General features: G+C 32.3%; 2 protein-coding genes across 3 annotated transcripts in view; one reads left to right on the top strand and one right to left on the bottom strand.

Annotated features, from left to right (window-relative positions):
- LOC121123751 (calcitonin gene-related peptide type 1 receptor) overlaps window positions 1-27106 on the bottom strand; it is a 115902-nt gene that overhangs the window by 57155 nt on the left and 31641 nt on the right. For both annotated transcript variants that reach the window (XM_040718886.2, XM_040718893.2), the window contains exon 2: window positions 15923-16046. In XM_040718886.2, the coding sequence (XP_040574820.2) occupies window positions 15923-16028 (106 nt within the window). In that variant the 5' untranslated portion in view covers window positions 16029-16046. The remainder of the gene's footprint in view (window positions 1-15922; window positions 16047-27106) is intronic.
- LOC121132086 (uncharacterized) lies at window positions 19049-26269 on the top strand. Its single transcript, XM_071890556.1, has 23 exons — window positions 19049-19062; window positions 19123-19166; window positions 19247-19336; window positions 19397-19582; window positions 19639-19725; window positions 19784-19948; window positions 20005-20091; window positions 20151-20333; window positions 20388-20459; window positions 20539-20715; window positions 20775-20843; window positions 20902-21078; window positions 21136-21222; window positions 21281-21442; window positions 21499-21585; window positions 21647-21724; window positions 21792-21953; window positions 22012-22098; window positions 22160-22333; window positions 22390-22479; window positions 22541-22612; window positions 22674-22787; window positions 26019-26269. Exons 1-23 carry the CDS (start codon window positions 19049-19051, stop codon window positions 26267-26269), a joined length of 2715 nt encoding a protein of 904 aa, XP_071746657.1.

Genomic DNA, 27106 nt, shown 5'->3' with positions numbered 1-27106 from the left:
CTTTTTTAGCTACAAACAACACCAGAGCCATGCTTCAGCCACCGAATTTAACGGATTGCCCCCCATGTGACCTTTTCTTGTTGCCAAAACTGACGAGACGTATGACGGGAAGGAGATTTGCAACGATTGAGGAGATAAAGACTGCATTCGTGGTCATGGCTACACGGAAAGTGCTTATGAGATGTTCTCCGAGTTTTGGAAAAAGCGTGGGCACAATTGTATAGTATCTGAGGAGGATTACTTTGAAGGAAACCACATAAATAATGATGAATAAATATATTTTTTTTTCCTAAAAAAATTAAAAGTCCTCTTACTTTTTGAACACACTTCGTAAAATTGTACACCGGTACAAAAAAGAAATCCAAATATTTTCCACGAATTGAAATTATTAAGTGCAGAATTATTGTTATATTTGCTATTTATATTTTCTTGGTAAATTAAGTGATTGGCTTTTTTTCAATTTGACAAAGTTTATAATTAGTTTCATAACATCATTGAATGAAACTATTAAGAAATATATATATAAAAAACTAAAAAAACATATAGTTAATTAAGGATTTAGTTTTTTAAAGCTTTAACGTTAATAGAATAAATGGCTTATGACTTATTAATTGGAGGCTTATGAAAGTTAAGCGATGTGTTTTAGTAGATGATTTTGTATATTAAACCCTAAAATGCATTACAAATATGTTATTATGTAGAAAATCTCGGAACTGCGTGAAAAGACAAATTCATTCATATTGATTTGGATGGATCTTTCGTACGAAGCATTTTGACATATAGATCCACATAGATCCATCCTTCCCATTTCCTAGTAAATGACATTTTCCCATTCAGGTATCCAATCTACACTCCTTCAGATCCTCTATTCAACTTCATGTTAAAGGGGATATCCCCTCTTTGGAACTAATTCTATAAATCTCATCTCCTCTAATAGAAGGATCGTTCACTGTCCAGATGTTTATTGACTTGAAGGAGAAGGCGGTTTTAAGGGAGTAATATCTGTGCCCTCTGACTGACTCCGTCTCTGGAAGAAATAGAGTGAGATATCAATGCAGTGGATTTTTTTTCAATATCTGACCCTTTATGAACTGTTTGTTCCTCTTTCTAGATTTTGAATCTTAGTCGAGGGATAATGTCAAGTCACCAGCGGTGCTCCGCTTCAACACATAATGTTATCTGTTAGGGAAATATCAGCTGTTCTATACTCCTTGACTTGTGATTCCTACGTGGCTAAGAAAACTCTAAGGTTTCATCAGATTACGGGTAGTGATTTTATTAATTATTCTACCAAACGACTTTAGATTTTGGAATCCACGCCATGTATTTATCGTAGTTTTGCAAGGATAATTTTCACTTATTTGTCTCTTTGTCTTAGTTTTCCTGTTTATTCGGAAAGAGTTTTTTTCCTCGTTCAGATGGTAATGGCAAAGAAGTTCAACCCTCAGAATCTGTATCTTTACCGACCAAGGACTGAATTACGAATAAAATGGAAGAGCTGATATCGTTTTGGATCAAGATCTTTGAAGAGAATATTAATATATTTTATTCATAAATGTTTCTTAGATACGTATTGACGAATGATAAAGTTGAATAGTGTTCTATGTATGACAGTAATTTCAAAGAGGTTTTATTAAAGTTACCAAACATTTTTTCCTACGATAGTCAATATAATTTTATTGAGGACTAATTACTTTATAGATAAATAAAGGGAACGACAACAGAAACCAACATCAATCAAGAGTTTTTCTTCACACAATTTATAGATAAATTTAGATAATATGTTTATCAGAGACCTCTGATCTCTTGTGCAATGGATCAACTATCGATGTTTTAATCATTTATTTTATATTTCTAAGCAATTTTGAATTTCTTACAACTGACTCATACTTCTTATCAATTTTACGATTATATTTTTCTCCATAGAATGGGAATATTTAATAAATATATGATGATATCCAGATGGGCCTTCTAAGTTTATTTTTGTATATTGAAATTCAATTCAATTTATTTATTTAACCTATATTTTTTTTCATTCACTTAGAATTATAATGATTTATTTTAGAATCGACGGGTTAATTACAATTTAGTTTATTTAAGTTTATTCGATTACTTGTTTTGGTATTATATCATTACCAAAGATTGATCCCGTCATTATTTATGATTTCTACACTATGCATACAATTTTGAAATTTAGGAAGATGAGGTGCATTAGGAAAGTGATAATGAGGATTCCAACCGTTCTTCAAAAATTTGATTCAAAATTGATAAGACTATTTTTGAACCTAAGATTGAGAGTGACAATGAAGATCTAAATAATAACACTCCTTTTAAAAAAAAATATTTACTAGAATATTTGATTTTTACTTGGGTTATTTATTTTATCATCCAAAAATTACAACAATTGCAACTATAAATTATGCTATGATTTAAATATCTAGGAATATATAAAATAGTTCAATTGTTATGCATTGTACATGATAAATTATTATTCTATTTTTTATATATATAGATGTATGTTGTTCCAAAATAAGTCTATTGATTACTTTTGATATTTGAGTTTAAAATATATGCAGGAAAATAACAACCTCTCAAACATCAGAATGAAATTTCATGTTACTCCAAGGCATCTCTCCATCCCCTTCAACTAAATGAGAAACCAGAAAATTCAAGTTGAAAAATTCTGATATCAAATTTAATTTGATTCTTAGCATCCAGTCTATCTCAATTTTGAAAGTCTGAAGTATTTTTTAATACTGTACAACTCAAATCAAAGTTGGAGAATTTGACAAGATTCTCTATTTTCTAGACTTGCAGCATGATATGATCGCACAATAAAAAACTCAAGTCTTGACTTGGACTCAAAAGTTAAGACTCACGACTTAACTTGGACTCGGAGTCATTTCAATTATTTGACTGGATATAACTACAAGTACTCTTAAAAACATCTTTTATTTTCTCTGAACTCGATAAAAATGTTCATTCACTTGGATTCGTGAGCAAGGACCGGAGACTTGACTCGGACTTGCAGTATAAGGACTTTTGCTCACCATTGCCTGACATAGAGCCTTATTTAATTTTCTATCCACCCTTTGATTTTTTCTCAATCATATCTTCATATTTAATTTTCTCTCCAGTCTTTGATTTTGTAAGCTATTCAAAGGATAAGGTAGAGTAAAACTTAGCCAATCAGGTGATAGGGCAAAAAACAATCGTTTTCCCATTACATCTCTACCCTAATGCCTTAAAGAACTCGACTTCTTTCTTAAAGACTCCATGAAAAACGATACAGACAATAGGAAAGAGTCATTAGGGCAATGAGGCATAGTTCTACTTTGCTCTATGCTACACCAAAAATTGACCTAATCAATATTTTCTTTTCATTCAAATTTATTCCCTTAAAAAATAGTTAAAGCATTTATTAAAAATATAATATCATAACGAAAAATATTATTAAAACCATTTCATTTCGTTACAATTAACGTTAATACTAACAGCAACATTCCCAAGCGAAAAAAGTCTTCCCTGTGCAAGAGCTCTTCAGATACTAAAAAGGAAATGCTTCTACGAACTGCTGAGACTTAGGAGTAGTGAGGTCAGCGCCTTGTGCAGAACAAAACGACAACTTCTGTGTCATGTGCCATGGAAAGGGGGGATCAGCCAGGTCAACGTGTTGCCCAGAAAAGAAAGACAACTTTCTCATCACGTGCGTGCCAAAGACATAGAGGTACAGGGAAGTCGGCGCCTGATCTCAAAAAGGCAACCACTTGATCATTGCGTGCCCTAGAGATAGAGGAGCAGTGATGTTATTTGCAGTTGTTACCTAGAGTATCAATCGCAGAAAATAAGAAAGAGTTCAGAATAGCATTATAATTTCTAAATGTCCCATGCAACGCTGGGCCACATACTCTAGCAATTTATGAATAATGATTAGCTTAAGAAAAACAACACGCACACTATTCAGACTGGCAACTAGGAAAAATCTCAAATACATTTTAAGTCCTATATTCTAGAACCTTATCTATCAGTAAGGTAGTAAATTTTAAGCGCTACTGGTATGTAGGAAAAAAAAAACACGAAAACATGACATGGTAACTATTACAATTTAAAAAAAAATGTTTGGGAGAATAAAATATAAGCTGTCTTGTACGTGGTATTAGAATGCTCTGCTACGAGAAGCGGTTAATATTCACAAATCTCACCATGTATCTAGCAAAGCCATGGCACAGATACTTCAATATCGATCCTCAATTATACTCCAACACCAATAAGGACTTACATATAGAGTAAGCGGCAACATAAGTTCCTTTTTTCCAAAAGACAATAAAACAAGTTTTATTTTTAATGATAGTATACATTTGAAGTTTTTGTTTTACAAAGTTTTTAAAATCATATCAGATAAGTCCTCCATTGTCCATACAATGAATAAAACTTATTTAAACATCTGAAATTTAAAAAAAAAATTGTACTCTTTTAGATAACTTTTCATTGAAAAGTTGGGGAGTAGTACTTATTGTTTACAAAAAATGAGAAATTAAATTGGCGACATGTCTGATAGTTGTGAAAGAGTAGATAGTTAGTCATTAGCAATTCAGCAAAGGTATTAAAAATGTTGGCTTTTCCGGAATAAATTCGGATTCAAATACAAAATTCGGACAAATTATCCTAATGTAAAAATCTTTTATGACAACAAATCTGATGTTACTAATTTTAACTCTCTACCATAGTTATCTCTGGAGTTTCTTTCGTTCAAAGGATTTTTCACATTTCAAATTATGAAAATGAATTAAAGAAACGTTTTTACAATAGGGTAGGTTCGAAAACGTGGAGTATTAATTAAAGACTATTTTTTTATTACTTTGAAAAAGTTTAGTGATTATTTTCTATATTCTGCTTCCAACATTCTTTTTACGTAAAAAAGCTATACTACTCAATTAGTCATTTCATCACCATGACCGGGCAACGAGCATAAAGGCAACACATCTCAGATCTCCTAGATCTCCTGGAGTTGATGTGATGAAGATTACGGACATTGCTAAGTATTCTAGAAGTCGCGTTTTTAAGTTGCCCGAGATGAGAAAAAAAAAGGATAAAAAGTCTTAAGGATGTCAGGAAGTGGAGGGCATAATTTAAAGAGAGATACGAAGTTCTTGTTAAGTTTGGAGAAGAATGTAAAAGAGGATACCACTAAGTTGATGAATCACCTCGCCAACGACTTCTCTGTGGCTCCTAGGACTATTGGGAGGGCTATAAAGCACATTAGGGGACGAGGTTCTTTCACAAGGACCCCACACCACCTTCTAACAGAGGGAATGAATGCCAGAAGGCTCAAGAAGTGCAAAAAAATACTCACATGGATGAAGGAAATTGTGGAAAAAAAAAAATTGGACAAGGAGATTTTCACAGTTGATCAATTCTACAACTACTAGAACAACCCCTGGCTTGCAGAAACAATACAAAAGGTCCAAGAGGATAATTACACCAAGATCGAGCCCATGCAATGGTCCTCGCTGTTGTGGATTCTGATGGAAAGAAGATTCCTCTGTTCTTTTTCAATGCCGGACAGAAATTGACCAGGGTGCCGACTATAAGCTACATATGTACACCATCTATACATGGCTGAAGACCAACTACGTGGAGGGTAACTATGTGTGGACTCCGGACTGCGCTCCCTCTCCACGTCTGCTATGTAAAAAAAGTTCTGCACAGATAAAATTGCTCGATTCTGGTCCAAAAAGAAATGACCCCTTTCTCACCAGATTTGCACCCACTTCACTCCTTTTCTATTTTGGGTACATTGGAGATGGAAACCAACATGACCTCACACCCAACTGTGCACTCACTGAAGTCTTTCATAGCTGCTGCATGGGACAACTTGTCAGAGGAATTTGGCCACATTACGTCAAAAAAGTTTTGCAAATACCTGTTCTACATGTTTGATTATCATTCTTTTTTTACTATTATTGAAATATAAAATTATTGATGTATTTATAAATATATCTCTCGAGTCCACTTGCTCTACCCTGCGGTTTAAAAATGAAAGAATTTAACAGATTATCATAAATTGCACCAATTAAAACTCAGGAGCCAAATTGAAGTTAGAAATTTTTTATAAAATATTTATTTGTCAAACCATTTTTTGGTAATGTTTATTATTGACAACAAATGCACGTTCCTAACTACTCCAAATTATGATAGCAACTGACTTTAATTTTAAGAAAACTTTAAATCTCCCTTATGGAATGGAAATCCACCCATCTCACTACTACATCTACAGCCGGAAGGTTACACATAATTATAAAGGAAATTATGCTACCTCATGCAAGTAGGATCATATTTTTACAATTCTTTCTATAAGTATAGATTACCATTGAAATTGAAAAACTACCTTGATCCATTGATTTATTTAGTGATTTAAATAAACATTGAACATTACAATCTATACTTATATGTATATGCGTATGTATATAACTATCAGTAATGATACGTCAACTCTTTATTTAAGAATTATAAATGAGTTAGTATTTTTTCCTTGAAGCTATGATTATTTTTAAAATTTTAAATATTTATGATTTTTTTACAACTTAATTGATATATTTAGAAATTATTATTTGAAGTAGTATTCATTCATTTTTAACATGATTATATATTATTCATTATTATTATTTAATCTAAGGCATGAAGTTCAAACAATTTTTGTTCACTTTAATGCATTTAATTTAATAATAAATGTATGATAAAATGTGGGGCCATATATTTTTTTAAGGGACGCCATAAGCAATGAATCATTTATCATATTAATATACATATATTATTAATGTAATAATATTAAAAAAAAGGTTACTGAAGTTATAAAATATAATTTATAGTTGTTATTATATATAAATAAATCCTCAAACAATTAAGTAATGACGCAATTGGATACCAAATGAATGATGAATTATAGCAATTTAAGAGAAGTAAGTAATTTTTTAGAATTGGTTGTTGCCTGAAAAAATTGAAATATTTTATTGGTTTCCGGAAAAGTAATCACGTATTTTTTACCTTATTTCAATTTATAAGAAGTGTTACAATCATTTGATTTAAATAATGAATGCCCTGTTCTGTTCAATAACTTGTTAGCAGCAAGAATCCAACTTCATATTGCCCTCCTTGTAGAGGCCCATATCTCTATTGGTAAAAACTTGGATAATTGATATTCACATGCCTCTATTGATAGGGGTTCCCTTAGACAGGAACAGGTGGTAATCACATGGATGCATAAAACTTCCCATCCGAGCACACAGAGTTTCAGCCGCATCATAAAAGAACGCCTTTATACTGTAAGTCCAAATCGAGTCTCAAACCTTTTCTTACAGGTCGAAGTACATGAATACTTTATCAAGTCCAGTTTGATTCCTCAAATTTATTTTGAGCCCATATCAAATCTATAGATATACTAAAGATAAGGTGTTAAGGCTTTTCTCATGTTCAGTATAAATATATTTCTAGTCCAATTCAAGTCTTTGATTCTGTGATCAATTCTAGTTTTACCACATTTGTTATCTTGTTTCGAGAAGTTTATTTGAGATTTAGATGGAAATTAAATACTGTAAGTCACAACACAACCCCTCCAAAAGTTAGGTATCCGCAAATGGTTCTATATAGACCATGCACATGGGTATTTTACAAAAAGTGCTTAATATTTCCTTACATTATTTAACAAATACGAATAACTATTTTATTACATTACTATAAGGGAACATTCACAAACCACGCGGGAGGGTCAACTGAAAACCACATCAGCATGAGTAATATGCCAAGATAGTATTAATATGGAGTAATAGGAATCGGGGAACAAAATTTGGGAAAAATTGAAACAGGATCAACCTCTTTCGTTCTTAGAAAAAAATAGTAACTTTTTCTAAATAAAAGAGTCATTTTAAAATTAGAAATAAAAATTTTTTTACTAAAAAAATTAATACCATAAAAAAACCAAATAAAAAGAGTTAATTTAAAAATAAAAATCATTTGATAAATAAATTAAACAAAATTGTATTTTTTTTGTCCATATAAAAAAAGTCAAAAAAGGCCGCACATTTTAAATCATATCTAAATTACCTAAAAATCTACACTGGTACTTGAAGTTCTCCAACGTCTTAAAAAAGTTGACATGCTGATGACGTAACCCCTTCAATTTCTGGCCTTTCCCCACTAAACAAAATTGTCCATATAAAATATGCAAGAGTAAAACTTTTATTTCTGTAAAAAAAAGTAAACGAATTTATGAGCATGCCCTCACTCGAATTAAAAATCCAGTGAACACCTCTGTAAGTGTATGTAAATTGTCCTTAACGACATTTTTGTTTACATATTGTAAGTATCGAAAAGTAAGAAATGAAGAATCACTATATTGCTACCGAAAACGGACCGTACATATTCGGATCATGACAGAACTATTATAAAATTTCAGAAAATAAATCAGGAATTCTTCCATTGACGGAGGGGGAAAAACCCATATTTGTAAATGAAAATATACACGTTTTTAAAACATAGGTTTCAAACACCCGCAACAACTGATAACGTCCTATAATTCTTTAAAAAAAGCAGGAATAATGAAATGGTTACTATTAATTTGTTACTTTGTCTCAAGGCAACGGAGTAAGAATTCATTTTTCAATAAGTTTACATAAGGGTTGAGCTTATTTTTTAAATTTTCTGATGTCTTTTTCTAAAAGTGACCGTCTTTTTTTTGGTATAAATATATCATATGCAACCGTTTTGAAAAAAAATATTATGAGAAACCATTCAATATTCCACTCTAGTATGCACTCTGAAACATTGTTTCTTTTCAACAGAATAAAGGTAAATCATTTGTTTTACACATTTTACCACCTCTATCCTATATGAAAATTACGATTGCTTAAAAAAATCCCAAAAAATATTTTGTGTGTATTTTTTTAAAGTTGTTATAGCTTATGCCGAATTTCAACATTCTTTATAATTATGTGTTAATGAACCTTGTGTCTTAGGACATGCAATATTTTTATGCTAGGGTTTTATTACTACAGGAATGTGGAAATTCCTCAATTGCAGTCGGTGCTCAGAAGTACATATTTACAGTGAGAGTACTTTTCTTATTATGTATTAACAAAAACGTGTATGTATGGATCACATTTTCGTTCTTTGGGGGTAAACTAACGAATGAAAGAACCCGTCAACCTAAATTTGGCAAGTGAATACTTTTAAATGAATATATACATATTATTAATACGTATGTATATTTCGTACATAAATGAACAAACACATTTGTTCAAATAAAATATTTATGGCTGTCCAACAGTATTAAACCTCTTATTTTTTTATTCAAGGTATTATTTTGGCGACAATTTGATTGTTTGTAACGAAATCTAGGTTCACTCCTTCACTTCTGATATAAAAAATACAATTAAAGCTACTTTTATTAGTCAAGATGTATCCTCTAAGAAAAACCGTAGAAAATCTCTATCGTGCTAGTAAATCCCCCCACTAATTATCTAGGATTTTGAGATCTTCAATTAGTCTCTGTTCTGTAACTTATAACATCAAGAAGATTGGAAAGACTGAAAATATTGATGACAATCCAAGAAGAGGACGCCCAAGGTCAGATAGCAATCCGTAAAACACACGTAAATTTAAATCAAAAATTTACAAGAGCTTCTTCCGATCAATGGCTAAAAAGGCAAAGGAGATAAATGTTGTTAGGACTTCGATGAGTGGATTCATCCATAAGGATCTTGGGAAGGGTTTCTACCAGGTTTGTTACGGTCAGTATGTCAAAGATGATGCCTGGATAAAAAATAAATTAGATTTGAAAAAAGTCAATATTTACAAGGTAAGAAATGGGACCTTAATCATGATCAAAATGGGATTCCTAGGATCTCTGAACTACACGAAAGTAGATTAATAGTCGATCTCTTATGGATTGGACAAGGTTTCAAGTAAAAGAGACAAGCTCCCCTTAGTTTTTATCCCGAAAGGTTTCCGTATGAAGACGAGTGATTACATTTCACATGTTATGCAGATGGGATCCTCCCACGGTTTGAGGCTAACTCATCAAAAAAGTCGAATTTTCAGCAATACGGAGTTCCAATACATACTGGCCTTCAACGCCAAAAGTTGCTTAAAGCAAAAACTCCTGTCTGGGACAAGTCTATGTGACCCCTTCAAGTCCAGATCTTAACCCCCTTGACTAATTTGTGCAGTGCTACACGGAGTTGAAGGAATACACTCACCAATATCCAAATTTGGAAGATTTTCATTTCAGAATTGATGCAGAATGGGCTAAATTTCCCAAATATATGGTACGGACAGCGTGTGAAACATTTCGATAAATAGGTGTATTTATCGAATAAATTCTAAAATATAAATTGAAGTAAAATACAAATTCTAATATATTTATTTTTAGTTTTTACTATCGAAAAAAGCTGAAATAAATTAATAATACAGATATAAACCTGAGTTATTTATAATTAAACTTTTTCTAATATATTATGCAATTAATAAATACTGGACAATTTGTTGAATAACATTTTCTCTACATTTTATAAATAATAAAGTTAATGACAATGTGAATTAACTCGTCTAGGATGTTTTGTCCCCATTGTTCGTATAGTTTAATTGAAAAACTTAGATCATATCGTGGCTGAGAGCCAAAGTATACTAACTCAAATGTTTACTTTACAGAATAAAGCATGGAAACTCCATTCTTTCATCAGGAATAATATTGTTTTCTAATGTTTACAATAAAATGGATCTGAGAAATTGATTTCAACACTCTAAAATTCTCTTTTTTCAGTATTAACATTATATATTACACTTATACAATGAGATATGTTAAATTACATTATTTGTTATAATTTTTGAGTTACAACAATTTGTCCCTCAACCCTCGATCTGCTAAAAAGTTGTGGACTTTACACAAAGATTACGCTGCATAGACAAACATTTTTTTGGCCATAAGGCATGCAATTTTATTTAACATTTAACAATTCAAAAATATTCCAGGAATTGTTGCAGTTTTTTTTTTTTTCAGTCATGACTTGTATGATGTATTTAAAGTATTTGCCAGCAACTTCAAGAGTCCTGACAATACTCTATATTTGAACCACTTCTCGGGTGGTGTCAACAATATATTTTTAATTTCTTTAATACTTTGTTTGAAAGTCCTTTCAATATTGCGACGACTTGGATAAGATATAAAAGGAGTAAGAGTTCACTGTATAAATAATTTGTGAGGCTTGTCAGTAGTAAACATGCTGATTTTAATTCTAAAAGTAAGTGCAAGCTGTTGTACGGGTGTATATTTTCTTAAAACTGATTCATAAAATTAAAAATCCATTCGACGCAACGACATCAGCTGCAATTTTGAATCCGGATCTGTAGTACAGCTCACGTTATATGTGTCTTTTATGGGCATCTCCCACCGCAAGGAAGTTTCAAATTTTTAAATATATCGACTGATCCATCGCAAAAGCCTTTGATTCTGGGCAAGAATTGTCCAACCTATAAAAGTGTTTTTGAGAGGCTACGGTTTGGGCACATAGAATAATCAATATTATGTTTCTAAAGAAAAGCAAGCAAGAGGTCGGCCTAGTATTTGTGGTTTTCCCACAACTTCCTAATCCAGTAGGATTTAAGATATTTCTACATGTCTTCAATGGGTATGATGTTCAAACCTCCAAGCTTCAAGGGATTCCGCATTCCTTGAAAGGATATGTTTCTCTTCTTTATTAATTTCAAAAAAGACTCCTGAACGGCGCTTATTTCAGAAGACATTTCCGCACAGAAAGGATTTAATCGCAAAAGATGAGGGACCTTTGGTACAATATACGTATTCCATGCACATATTTTATCCTAAGTACGCAAAATTAAGGATTGAGAAATGGTTCGTGGTTTTCTTAATTTTTGAGAGAATCTCTTAGTAATTCAATGTGGTAGAGTTAACGACAATCCAAGATCCCAAGATATAAATATTATAAGTAAATTTAAAAAGTAGACATGCTTTGGCCATAAGGGTACTATATGGAGACAAAAATTCTGTTTTTTACTCATTGATGAAAAGTCCAGACTCCTTAGAATAACTCAATATTAGATTTAAGAAGGTTCTAACTGATTTGAATGTAAATAAAAGGATTCCCTAAAACTATAATTTTCATGTCATCAGCGTAGCAGATATATTTTAAAGTCCTACTATTAATTTGTCCAAGAATATAATAAATAGTGTGGATCCCCTTGGCGGACACCTTTTTTTAGAATAATGTACTGTGTTGTCCGTAGTGTATCATTGTTTTTGATCTTGACAAAGTTACTCAAACCATTCGAATAATGTAGTCTCCAAATCCCTTACAATACAGCGTCGAAGCCATGAATTAGTGTGGCAGTGCATCGAAAGCCTTAGCAAAGTCAACTACCATTATTGATAAGCTATTGCCTTCTTCTAAAAGAGATTGCAAAGTTAAAGGAATAGATTCTATTAATTTATGCTTCAAAGAGCCGTATTGGGAATCGTGCAAAATTTTCTTCAGAACTTTGTTTTTCGATTTAAAAGTACGTATTAAAAAATTTTGTACAAACAATTTTGTAGATGAGAGGACGTAAGTTTTTAATATATCTTGTATCCTTTCCTTTTTCAGGTATTAAAACAACTTTGCCATCTGATGCGTATTCTAGAAAATAATTAACGCTCATGACTTTATCATAAAACTTTAATAAAATAGGTGCAAGGTGAAAGATTTATTTTTTATTAATTTCAAAAGTAAAGCCAGATATGCCTGGAGCCTTGCAAGTGTTTGCATTAATTTTAACTGCATTTATTATCACTTGAATAGTTATATGATTTTCAACAAGGTTGTTATTGTGGGCTGAGACAACAAAGTTATTATCCAGATCGTTTTTAATTTAGACACAAAAATTAGCATATTTGTAAGTGCATCTTGAACATTTGCTTGTTGCATTGCAATCGAAACAGGTAAGAGGTAGAGTAAAATTCTTTTATTTCTGCACAGATAACTTGATGTTCTTCAGCTATTTCGCCATCACGTAACATATTCTTTTACATATTTCTTCTCTTTTCAAGATATTGTAGCATTGTAGCCTTGATCTCGACAAGTCCACAATGTTGTTCATTTTCAATTTTATTCTGGATGCTAAATCATATATGTGATATATTTGATCTAGTTTGTATTTTTTTTTTTCATAATCGGTTGCATCCTGTTAATTTATATTTCCGATAGTTTCTATGCTTATAGCTATAGTAGCGGCAAGGAAGTTGATCCTTGATAATACAGGTCAAGAAAATTTGTCGTAGGAGTAAAAAGTATGCCCATAATCGTCAAAAGCTTTAGCCGCATCGTAAAATTGTAAGATTTGATAATAGAGGAAAGCACTGCTTTGGAGCGTGGATGGGAGTTTGCTGTAGGATTACTAGAGTCCCTGCTAGCATTTAGTTGTATATTAAAATCTCAGCTAATTATTGTAGACTTATGAGATAATAAAGGTAAAAGTTTGTGACCAAATAAATCAGGTCAATCAAAATTGGGCCCCTATAGGCCAAAAATTTCAAACTCAAGACCAAAATAGCTGCACGATACCTTCATTAGATTACCATCCGATAAATATTGTATTTTTGGCTTCAAATTCTTATTCATTAATAATGCAGCGCCACCTTTTGTGTTTGAGTTGGTTTCATAAAATGAAGTAAAAGTTAAATAAATCTCCGGATTACAAAACTGATTTTCAAAGCATTATCTAGTGTCAGAGAGTGTGTTTAGATGTTTGGATATTCGAGATGTTTTATGTGCCTAACAATAGCGTACTTTCTTCTGGTTTTATGAGATAATAACAATTAAGGTCAGGAAAGTAATCATGATTGTCTAAGCTGCTTTTCAGGTTGACTATCAATATTTGTTGATATACTAGAAGCAGAAGCTGTTATTTTGGGATAGGACCCAGACCTCAGTCTATTGGGTAATAATTTAGCTTTTGAGAATTCACGGGAAACTCTTGTAGAGTTTTTAATACTCAAAGGACTTCTGATATTATTTTTTGCCGAACTCTCCGTATTAGTTGCAACAATCCTTCGTTTATAAGTTTCTGGCCGTACATTAAACTTGAGAAGATTCTCCAAAGCTGGGAGTAAAAGTTTCGCATCTAGTGACTATATGCTCATTGTTTGTTCTGCTCTCGTTGTGTAGGTTTGGGGGTTCGTCATCTATGTATGGTCTGTTTATTTCATCAGTTGCTACAGTATCTACTTTATCATTTGAGGCTGAATTTTCTTTAGAGTTACTTTCAGTTTAGGATGATAGGTTGTCTGGTACTCTTTACACTTTTTCAGAGTGAACATCGTTTTCATAAGATATGGTTTTGCATTCATTTTGCATTGGTCTTTCACCTATTCAGTATGTATGGTTTGTTGTTTAGGATTGGTATTAGTTGATTCACTGATATCTATGTGATCAAAAGGTTTATTTTCCTGTATTATTGCAATTTTCTTGAGAACAACTAATCTGTATTCAACAATTTGAACTCTTTTTCCAGTATAATGAATTCTTGAATGTCTGAATATATATATTTTTTTTTTGCATTGTTGCCGAACTCCACTAAATCCCAGATTAACAAGATGGTCCATAACCGGTAAAATCGGATCAGAGGACCCTTCCTGTCAACTCCAACCACTAATGGTCGAAAATTTCGAAGTCCAAGGTTTGAAAAACTTATTTAAAAAAAAAATAATGTGAAGGAGTAAAAACTCACGATCCCCAAAGGAATCCCGGCCATATCATTCTCGTTGCATTAAAGGAATTACAGATCAGGCTTTATTCGCGTTAATGTGAACTCATCAAGAGCCACCTCCGCTATTCTTGGTGAAGTGTAGACAAATCTGAAACGCGCCACTGAGATAAGAGTCTGGAGCTTCCATATCACCTTTGACGCCAAACAAAGCTATTTTTTTTATTAATTTACCTCATTTTCAGTTAGTAACAAACTTCAAAAGACCAATTTTCATGATAATCTGTTAGTTTGTGAGTGATTGTGCTATAAGTGAGGCTAATTTTAATATTTTCAAAATAATGGAACCAAAACAGTTTTTTACTTTAATTTTAGAATATTTCTTGATGGAAAAAAATACCATTCAAGCTGAGCAATGGCTTGAAAAGTGTTATGGGGGCACTTCTCCATCAGTCAAATAAGTTTTTTTATAATATTAAAAAAAAGAAAAGTAATGCGTGTTTTCTTTGTTTAGCCCGGGACTTTTCAGCCAATTTGTTATGTAAAGGCAAAGTGAATACTTAAACTGTTTAAGTAACTTGCCAATAAAATTTGGCTATTTAAAAAACAAACAAATAAACATTTAATATACAGTACATTTTTTTTTTACAAATAAATCAAAAAATTTATTTTATTAAGAATAAAAGACTAAGTCATTTTAGTTCATTTTTAAGATCATGATATCCCAAAAGAGGCCTTCAAAGGCGAAAAAAATTAGTGTTCTTGTAGAAATTCATAATTTTTTTAATGAAAAACAAAGAAGAAGAAACAAATGTAATATTTCAAGCTACTTTTGTCACTCCTAATATTTGGTTCATGGTCTCTTTTGTCCTCAAAATGGGCTATAAAGTTTTTGCTTAATTTGATTATTTTGTTGTAAGCTTTCAATACACTTTTAAAAAGTTTGGGTACCTCTGCTAGTGTTATTTAAAAAAAACTGATATTAAAACTATTATTTCCACATCATTTAAAAAATTTTGTTTTGCACACTATATCAACATTGTTTATAAGTCTTATAAAAAACAATTCCATTTTCCAATACAAAATATTCTTTAAAAATAATAAAAATGACTTCAATTAAACAGTGTGATTCAATAGATAAAAATAACATTTAAAAAATAAAAACAATTACCTCCAATAAAAGATGCCATTTTAATATTCCAAAATACTTCTGGATCCGAATCCTTAATAAGGTATTCATCTGAAACAGCATTGGGCCGTATCAATATCTCCGGCATTGTTATTTGAGATATTTTCTGTAAGGAAAAACAAACAACACATATTAATAAATATGATTAATGAATATTTTTTTTCTATGTTTGAAGTTCATAAATATACTCGACGTATTATTGAAAAAAATATGATTATTAAACTTTTACTGTTGTTTTATATTCTAATACAATGTGTTTTCACCAATGGTAGGAACTTTTATTTATTTTATAAATGTACATAAAGAATTAAGTGTTCAGTAATATCACCACAAACATATTTTCTGAAAGACATCTCGCCGAAGGATATGCTGCTGCAACATGGTTTTCCCGTAAGGTCAATTCGTCAAATTTTATCATGTATTTCTTATTGATTATTTAACATATAAATTAATGTATAACCTGGTAATTGATTTTTCCTGTAGGAACTTTGTTGTTCAGTATGTCGTTACCACAGTGGTATCAAGGTACAGCCACCATTATTGAATTATAATATCTGACACCCTGACATTTATAGAAATAATTCTAATTCCTTTGAATCTACATTTCATTAACAATACTTTTCAGTACGCTCCAAAGACATTAAATCTGAAAATATACAATTCTTTGTTTATCTAAATAATGCCTCGTTTAGGATTTAAAGTATATCTAGCAACTTTTAATCGAGGTTTTGTGAATTTAATTAACTATTGTTTCCTTCCAATTCCTTGGATTATTCTTTTTTTCAGTCCGAGGAATGAGGTGTACAACGGTAGAAGCTTTATACCAACAAACTGTTACCATTATTTTTTAGCCAAAGAACATGTTTTAGACAATATAACTGCCTTCAGAATTAATGGGAAGCTCCAGACGGTGTTGGAAGCTACTGTAGACCCTGTAAGTGTACTCAGTGGTCATTGATGCCGAGGCCTCGTTGACAAAGGTCTTCAGCGTGCAGATGTTTTTTTGACGTCTCTTACAGGCCTTAGAATCCACTTACGCTTAGATGGAATAGTCTAGTAGGCTGAGGTCTGAACTTTCCAGCGGCCAGAAGTCCTATGCCCAGAAGTGAGTGTTGGCCTGGAGCTACTCTTTGATTTTCTCTGCGGTGTGGACAGGTGCCTTATCTTGTTGGAACAGCCAGGTAGAATTTCCAACGATGGATTTGACCAATGGAAAACTTTTTTCCCAGAATTTTGACGTACTCATCAGCCTTCTGCCTACTTCCTACAGGGAACCACACATGATTAATACCCTTCACGTTGGATGCAACCAGGCATAACATCATCACTGAAGCAGCGTGTTTGGTGGTGAAAACATATTGGTGCTCCTCTGCTACATCCCCAAATGTCACTACTCGATCAATCTACCTGTTTGAAGATAGGGTTAAAAGTAAATGTCTCCTCATCAGAAAAAATTACAATGAGTCCACAGGCTCCCTCGAGGTGGTTAAGTATCTTTTTTGCACGCTCTAAACAGACTTTTCTCCGTTGTTCTGAGGAAAAAGGCCGGCGAATACACCACAGAGACTATTTTCCTCTATTTACTAGAACACTTGGCACAGTTGATGGGGAATTTGGCATTTTTTGTAGGCCAACTTCAGGCGGTTGAGGGTTTCCTGCATACTCCTGGAGAGTGTATGATGTCCTCCCCGACCTTCAACCGCATGGATATATGGTAAATAGGCTTACTCAAGGCCTAACTCTGCTCCCACAAGGCCTCCTTAGATAATTAATTCTGGAGGAACGCTGGAATCTAAAATCTTCGTCTTGTACTATGTGCTAATGTTGGCGGCTAAAACACTGATTTTCTTAGCATTTGACAACTAATTATGTGTTGTACATCATTAGTCATCGGAACAATAAAAGAAGAATTACACTTAACCTTCTTTATAAAGATAATTAAATAATAAAAGTTGGCCCGGTATTCATAATATTGTGGCTATTTTTTATATAATTAATGCAACCTCATCAAAACTGATGGATACTATTTTGATCCCTAAAATTCGCGTAAAATAATTAATATTTCATATAATTTTGATTAAAAAATGCAAACTTAATGTTTCCACTATAAGAATAACAGGTTATATCTTATTGAAACCCCAAACTCTTGTTGTAATATTGTTTCAAAATCAGGGATTATTCTTTCTCAATATCTTATAATCATTCAAGATTGTTATGCATTTTATTTCATATTTACAACTGCAAAATGAATGTAAAAATGATACGAAATTTAAATGACGTAATTATTATAATCATTCAATTGTAATTGAATAAGTATATTTGCAGGGTTTCTTTTTTACTCAGTTCACTAACCGGGTTATAAAAAGGATGTTCACTAATGGAGAGTTAAAACAGTTCCAAAGAAAATCCTTTGGACGCCTCTGAAAGAGAATAATAATTACCATTAACGACAAAATTATCTCATATTTTTATTTATAAGCGTATCGATATTAATTCTGGTATCGTCACAACACTAATACTTAAGTGAAAATTGCTGAAAACTACTTTCGTTTTTAAAATGATCATGAAAATTGTTACAATCTAAGAATTACATTGTGTTCATTGAACCACTGCTCTAAAAAAAAATTAATTGATGGTTTAAAATAATGCATTTTTCTGCAAAAAAAGTTCACTCATTCTCAGTAATATATTTTAAATAAGGATTTAGATTAATTATGAGGCAAAATTCCCCTTGAAATACAGAAATATATTATCTTGAAATAGGGAAATATCTAATAATTCTAAAATGCAAAAACTCTTAATTAATTAAGTATTTATTAATAAATTCAAACAAAACGAACTTATAACAAGTTAGACTTGTGTTGAAATGTCCTTCAAAGAGATGTCTTTTGGCAAAAATGTCTGTGACGATATTATTTAGACCCCAATAGTTCAATATTCTTTTTAAGGATTAGATATATGTGCTGAAAATAGGAGAAAATGCGTGTTTCCCTTCAATATCAACGGAAAATCTTTTGAGGACTGTACAACAAAGGATGAGCTTGTAAATGTGTGTGCAACTGCAAAAGATTGGGAAGACGAAGGACTAGATTTCTCAACTTGTTTGGAATGTCCGAAAAAAGGTGAGCAAAATGATTTCATAGGAAAAAATTCAAACTCTTGTTTTCATTTGGTTTCTTTAGGAGAAAATGTCACAACAAAAGAGGGATCCCAGACAACACCAACTGTTAGTTCTTCTCCATTAGGCAAGTCAACGGTCATGTCCTAAATGAAAATATTATTTGAAATAATATTATTAAATTTAAGCAGAAAGTAACTCCACTAGCGAAGGGTACGGCAATAGTTCCTCTGATAGCGGTGTGTCAAGTTTTTCCACAGAAAAAACATCTCCAGCAGGTTAATATCAGTTTTTTTATGCGTTCATTAAAAGTTGAAATATTATACATTATGTTGCAGTTGGAAATGAGACAACGGATGGTGGCCAACAAAGCAACGAAACTTCAAGTGAAAAAACAACTTCCCCTTCAGTTGTATCTACTCAATCAACTCAATCAGAAAATGAAACAATAACGGAAGAATCAGGAACAGACATTTCTTCAAATGAGACATCGACCACTCCCAATAGAGGAACTTCTGAATCGAGTGAATATAATTTTTATTTTATTTTGTATTCTAATAGTTGTTTTTTATCTTTTGAGTTGGAGGTAGTACAGGTCCCGAAGGATCTGCCAACGTTCTTCCCAGTGAACTGGGAAGTACATCCCTTGGCGATTCAATTTCAATTGGTAAATATCATTCATAAGTTCATTGAAATATGAAATATTGACAATTATGTTTAATCAGACAATCCGACAACGGATGGTGGCCATGCAAGTAACGAAACCTCAAGTAAAGAAACAACTACACCAACAAGTGGATCTACTGAATTTGGAAAAGAAGCAAACAAAGAAACCAGTCTTTCTTCAAATGAAACGTTCACTACTCCTATGAAAGGCTCTTCTGAACCACGTGAATATAAAACACTTCTTATTTTGGGTTACAATAGCAGTGTCTTATCTTTTGAGGTGGGGGAAGTACAGGCCCCGAAGGATCCGCTAACGTTCTTCCAAGTGAACATACTAGTACATCCGTTGGTGGTTTAATTTCAATGGGTAAGTATCACCTTTCTATAAGAACAATAAAAGTAGAAATATAAAAAAAAATATATAAGGAGGAAATGAGACAACGGATAGTGGTCCAGGAATTAACAAAACCTCAAGCGAAGAAACAACTCCATCGTCCAGTGTATCTACTGAATCAGGAAAAGAAACAAGTACAGAAGAATCAGGAAAAGAAACAAGTACAGAAGAATCAGGAACTGCCCATACTTCAAATGAAACATCTACCACATCAAGTAAGTATAAAAGACTTCATTTCTTGTGTTCCAATAATGATTTTATCTTTTGAGGTGGAGGTAGTTCGGGTTCAGAGGGTTATGGCAACAGCACTATCCCAATAGAAACAACCAGTACATCCGTTGGTAGGTCATCAAAATGTGTTCAACATCAGCTTTTTAATAGTTCATTGAAATTTAAAAAAACAAACAAATTCTTTTTCAGCAGAAAATGAGACAATGGATGTAGGTCCAGAAAGTAACAAAACCTTACATGAAGAAACAACTACACCTTTAGGTACATCTGTTAAATCAGGAAACGAAACAAATACGGAAGGATCTAAAACTACGACTTCCTTAAATAACATGTTCACAACTTCAATCGGAGGCTCTTCTGAATCAAGTGAATATACAATATATATCTTATCTTGTTCTGAATATAATTATTTTTTATTTTTACAGGCATAGAAGGATCCAACAGCAGCACTCCTCCAAGTGAACTGACGAGTACATCTGTTGGTGGTTCAACTGGTAAATAACAGCTTTTTATAAGGGCAACGAAAGTTGAAATATAAAAATTATGTTTTAGCAGAAAATGAAACCACGGAGGGTATCCCAGAAAAAAACAAAACCTCAAGTGAAGAAACAACTCCACTTTCCGGTGAATCTACTAAATCAGGAAATGAAACATATACCGAAGGATCAGAAACCGGCCTTTCTTCCAATGAAACGCCCACCACTCCCATCGGAAGCACTTCGGGATCAAGTGAATATAAAAGACTTTTTTACATTGTGTCCCAAAAGTTGGATTTTATTTTATGAGGTGGAAGTAATACAAGCCCCGAAGGATCTGCCAACGTTATTCCAAGTGAACTGAAAAGTACATCCGTTGGTGGTTCAATTTCAATTGGTAAATATTTGTTTTTTATAAGTTCATTGAAAGTTGAAAAAATAAATAAATGTTGCAGCAGGAAATGAAACAACGAATGGTGTACAAGAAAGTAATAAAAGTGGTGAAACAACTCCAGCTTACGGATCCACAGAATCAGCAAATGAAACGAAAGAATCAGGAACCGGCCTTCCTTCTAATCAAACATCCACTACTCCTATCAGTGGCACTTTTGAATCAAGTGAATAAATAATAGTTCCTATCTTTTGTTCCAATAGTTGTGTTTTATCTTTTGAGCTGGAGCTAGTACAGGCCCAGAAGGATCTGCCAACGTTGTGCCAAGTGAATTTACTCGTACTTCCATTGGTGGTTCATTTGAATTAGGTAAATATTAGCCATTTTATGTACATTGAAAGACAAAATGCTAAAAATTATGTTTCATCAGGAAATGAAACAACGAATGGTGGACAAGAAAGTAACCAAACCTCAAGGGAAGATACAACTGTATCTTCATCTGAATCGGGTAAATATCAGCTCATTAATGATGCATTGAAAGATGAAATATTGGTAATTCAATTCTGTTTCTGCAGGAAATGAGACAACGGAAAGTAACAAAACCTCAAGCGAAGAAACATTTACTCCTTCAAGCGGATCTACTGAATCTGGAAATGAAACAAATACGGAAGAATCAAGGACTACATCTTCTGTAAATACAATTTCCACAACTGTCATAGCAGGCTCTTCTGAATCAAGTGAGTATAAAATAATATATAATATCTTGTATTCCAATAAATGTTTTTATCTTATAAGATGGAAGTAGTACTGGTCCCGAAGGATCAGCCAACGTTTTTCCAAGTGACCTGACTAGTACCTCCATTCGTGGTTCAATTGAATTGGGTAAATATGAGATTTTTATTGGTGTATTGAATGTTGAAATATGAAAAAAATGTTTGAGTAGGAAATGAAACAACGAATGGTGTCCCAGAAATTAATAAAACCTCTGATGGAGAAACAACTATAACTTCAAGTGGATTTACTCAATCAATAAAAGAACAAAGTACAGATGAAGTTGGAATCGATAGTTCTTTAAATGAAACATCTACCACTCAAATCCGAGGCTCTTCTGAATCAAGTGGATTAAAAATACTACTGATATTGAGTTCCATTAGTTATCTTTGAAATTTATAGGTATAGCTAGCACAGGCCTAGAAGAATCTGCCAACAACACTCTCACAAGTGTAATGATGGATACATCTTTTGGTGGTTCATTTGAGTTAGGTAAATCCCAACTTTTAATACCTAGGTCCATTAAAATAAAAATATTGCAATTCTGTTACAGGAGAGAATGATACAATGGATTTGGGGCTAGAAAGTAACGAAACCTCAAAAAAACAAGCAACTACACCTTTAGGTAATATTTATCCTCATTTGAGCTACTTTGGGTATTAAAAGGATCCACTATTCAATTTCAGATGGACAAGATATATTTAATACGACTCTGTCAAATATTGGTCGCCCAGAATTTATGTCAACTTCATTTAATCATTTAAATAGATCTAAGAAGGGTGTTACTACGTTGAGCCCAGGTAAATTCAGTTATCCAGGTTGGTATAGTTGGATATTGTTTTTATTTATACTAATATTAATAAATACAGACTGTCTTTTCTAAATTTATCTATTGAGGAACGTTAATGTTTAAATATTTTATCGGATTAAAAATATTTATTTTCAAAATATATATAAACAGATAATTTATTTACTTTACCCATTTTTCGGCTCATTTTTTTACATACTAACATACTGTTGTCATGTACAATATCTTATTCAGTAAAGGAGATGAAAGGACTTTGCATAATTAAAATCTTCAAGCCTCAACAATTTTCCCTATAAAAGAGAAATGATTTTTCATTTTAAAGTGTTTATTTATCACGGAATTATCTCACTAAAACACAAATAAAAAGGGTATTTAGTTTGTCAACTGTTCATATATTATTCTTTCATAATCAGTGTTCGGAATGATGATTGGATGAATTTGAATTAACTCTTAATAAGTAGTGAACAATTCACAACAATGATTGAATAATAATTCTTTAATTTTTGAAGAGTTGGTAAAATACGAACTTTTTTTAAGCTTTTTTCTGTTTCTTTTTGGAAGAGTGGTTGATTGTTGCAATAAATGTTGTATGAGTAAAAATACCATGTCAAATTATATTTTGGAAGCAAGAAAATTACTCACGTGATATTCTTCGTTTCCAAACAAGAATCATTTTTAGTCACAGAACCTCTATAAAATTTGAAAGGTAGGATTGTTGAGGTACGAAGATTTAAGTATTTAAAGTTCTTCAGGCAGGTTACCACATCTGTGATTCGTTTAAAAACAATTTATTTTTAATTTTGCATACTCTGATTTTCAAAAACATTTAAATTGGTCTTGTTCGGTTAATGGAGAGCAGCACCACAAGGCTCAAAACATTCGATGATGTTTAGTTATACAAGTTAAACAACTTAATCAATAAATTATGAAATCAACTTGGGTGTTTGTTTTTTTTGTATATAAAAATCGACTCACTACCTTTTGAGTCGAGTAAAAAAATCACAGACTCAGGTTGATCGAACTTTGTTGATGATCGTTCACTTAGTATAAAGCTAGTGTTATTTCGATCATTTCTTACATTCATACTTGGGTTATTTGTGTATTATTATTTTTTTTTTAAATATTTCTAAAGGTACAGCCGGATTGAATGAAAGCACTACCACTCAAAGTAGGATATGCATATATTAAAAAAAATATTTAAATACACACATTTTTTTCAAAAAATAATCCTTTTTACAGTAGATGGATACCAAAAGTTCAAAATTGAAAAGATTTCAAGTAAGGCTTCTACACAAAATCCTAAAATATTTTATTTAGAGATGTGAAAAGTATCGAAATCCTGGAGATCTTATATTTAAAAAAAAACTTGAGCTATGTCTCACAATTAATAAATTGCATCAAAAAAAAAAAAAAAAAAAGAAAAGAAGCTTCAAGTATCCTTAAAGGATAAGGTCACATACGAAAAAAGTTTATTTACAGTTTTGTGATTCGGGAAGCCAGTTGTATTTTACAGCGTTCCAAAATGGAATTAAAAAGAAAAACTCAATACATTCTTCAGTAAAACTACGACCATGGGGAAAAGTCGAAGCAGGCGGTGAAAAACAGAATATTACTGTTTATAGACCAAACACAGTATCGAATACAACAGCAAAGTGGTGGTCCACACGATTATGTTCTGTTAATATGGAAGTCAAAAATGTCAATAAAATAATGGAAATCATTGCGTTGGACCAGGATGTGATCACTTATTTCATTGCCAGGAACTGAAGATTATCCATTTAACCGTTTGGAGCCATCTAAATCGGATAATCCTATCTGTATTAATTTTAAAAATAAAACGCTCAGAACTTTCTACTTCACCTATTACATATATTGTTGATGGTTACCATATTAATTCAGGTGTTTTTTCCCTCACTCAGGTTTTGACACTTTTCACATATCTAATTTTATTTGTATGTAGACTTGTAGAAAATATGACCTTAAATGCATTTAAGATCTTTTTGTGTTGTAACGTGAACAGTGTTTTTTTACAAAGCTGTTGTCACGATTCTTTAATTCTTGAGGAGGGAACATCTATGTATAAAGTGCTTGTGCCCATGAATGACGGAGAGTAAATGTGATGATCGGTTGGGAGATATAACTGTAAGTCCTTTTTATAATCATAGTAAAATTGAGATCAATATTTCCTGCACACATTCATGCTAGATACGCAAAAATTAAACTACTTACTGTTGACTAGATGTAGAATATGTATTTGCTACAAACGGAGTTGAAATTATATTTATATTCTTTTTCTCATAGTTGCATGTATTTAATTTAATAAAACGTCATGATAGCGAATGTGCTCTCCTTCCAAATATGCTTCCAATCGACAAGGTTAACATTTTTTAGGTTTTTTAACATTGCAGTTGGTCATATTTGATACATCTCTAATGTTATAACAGAAATTAAATTCAAATGATCAATTTATCCTGATTTTATTAAGAACTGAGTGAAGAATTTAACGATCAAGGTGAACACATAATTCAGATTAAATGTATTGGACAGTGTGGAGTACAAAATCTGACGGAAGGAAGACTCCTCTATGGAATCCCTCCATCCCATTTTCGTCGTCAATATTATGCAGGTTTTTTATTTTAAAAGGTTTATTCACTGTGCTCATTATTGAATAATTTAAAATATTATATATCATGTCTTTAATATTATCCGTAAGTAAAGTTTTTCCAAATTTTTTTAAACTTTTTTTTCTCATATCAGATTATTTCTTCATTGTAAGTAATAAGAGTAGGAACTAAAAAGCTCCTAGTTTGTAAATAAAAAACGATAATTATTATTCCTTTGTAGTAAATCAAGAGAATATTGTCACGATAGCTGCATGAAGAAAGAAAGTGTAAATCATCAGTAATTTCGACAGGCAAATCGATCGTTGGAGCTGGATATAGATTGATGTAAAATACTCATCGAACTATCTAACAGTTGGTTCCTTCTGGGAGTTATCTAAGGATTTATTAGTCTATATTGGTATATGTACATATTACATTGGTGAATAAGTCCCTGGCCTAACTACCAAATGGCGCCCCTAACAAAATAACAAATATTTTTTGGAAGTACAAATATTCAAAAAGGTTACTGTGAAAATTTCATGACGTTGGTTTATTATTTATCAAGTTACAGTCGTTTAAGTGACGATACTTTTATGATTCTTAAAACGATGGATTCAAAGAAATTTCTTGTGTTGATTTATCATTGCTTTTTGATGGAAAAAAACCCGTTCAAGCCCAAGCTTGGCTTGAAAAATGTTATTCGGACTCTGCTCCATCAAAAACAACCATCAAACGATGGCTTGTCAATTGGCAACGTGGTCGTACGGACACTCATGATGCTGAACGTCCTTGTCAGCCAAAGGAGGTGGTTATACTGGAAACCATTGAAAAAACCCTGAAAAATCATCACGGAAAGTGTAAAGATAGCTAACACTCTGAAGTTATTAAAAGTTAGTGTTTACAACGTCAAGCACGAACGTTTGGGTATTAAAAAGTGGTTTTCTAAATGGGTGCCGCGTTTGCTGGCACCTGAGCAAAAGCAACCACAAGCAGATGATTCAAAGAGCTGTTTGGGGATGTTCACGCGAAATACGAATGAGTTTTTGCGTCGGTACATCACAATGGATGAAACATGGATTCACCACTTCACTCCAGAATCAAAACAGTAGTCTGTTGAGTGGTGTGCAGACGGAGAAAGCTGTCCAATGCGTCCAAATAATCAAACATCGGCTGGGAAGGTCTGCATTTTGGGAATTGGATGGAATTTTATTCATTGACTACTTGGAACATGGAAAAACAATCAAAAGCGACAATTATATCGGTTTGTTGGATCGTTTGAAGGCCGAAATTACCTAGAAAATACCTTATTTTAAGAAGAAAAAGGTGCTTTTTCACCAAGACAACACACTGTGTCACAATTCAATACAGCCGCAAAGTTGGTCAAATAGGGGTTCGAATTGTTACTGCACGCTCCTGTATTCTCCAAATCTGGCCCCAAGTGACTTCTGGCTCTTCGCAGAACTAAAAAAGATGCTCCGTAGAAAGGGATTTGCCTCAGATGAGGAAGTGATTGTCGAAACTGAAGCATATTTTGAAGGTCTAGATAAATTGTTCTACACCCATTTTATCGAAAAGCTAGAGAAACGTTGGAATGATGGTATCGTTCTAAAATGAGATTATATTGATGAATAAAAATGAATTTAAAAATGTGGTTTTCCTATCTAGGCCTGGGACTTATTGACCGATGTGATACATATAGAAGCCTATC

This window comes from Lepeophtheirus salmonis, chromosome 1 (assembly GCF_016086655.4).
Source record: "Lepeophtheirus salmonis chromosome 1, UVic_Lsal_1.4, whole genome shotgun sequence".
In the NCBI taxonomy this organism is placed as follows: domain Eukaryota; kingdom Metazoa; phylum Arthropoda; class Copepoda; order Siphonostomatoida; family Caligidae; genus Lepeophtheirus; species Lepeophtheirus salmonis.
The sequence above is the reverse complement of the archived record's forward strand: the minus strand, read 5'-3'. Positions and strand labels throughout refer to the sequence as shown.

Coding starts and splice junctions, on each gene's coding strand:
- LOC121132086 (XM_071890556.1), top strand. Junction 21,586..21,646: donor TGGTGGTTCATTTGAATTAG/GTAAATATTAGC, acceptor ATGTTTCATCAG/GAAATGAAACAACGAATGGT. Junction 22,480..22,540: donor TGGTGGTTCATTTGAGTTAG/GTAAATCCCAAC, acceptor ATTCTGTTACAG/GAGAGAATGATACAATGGAT.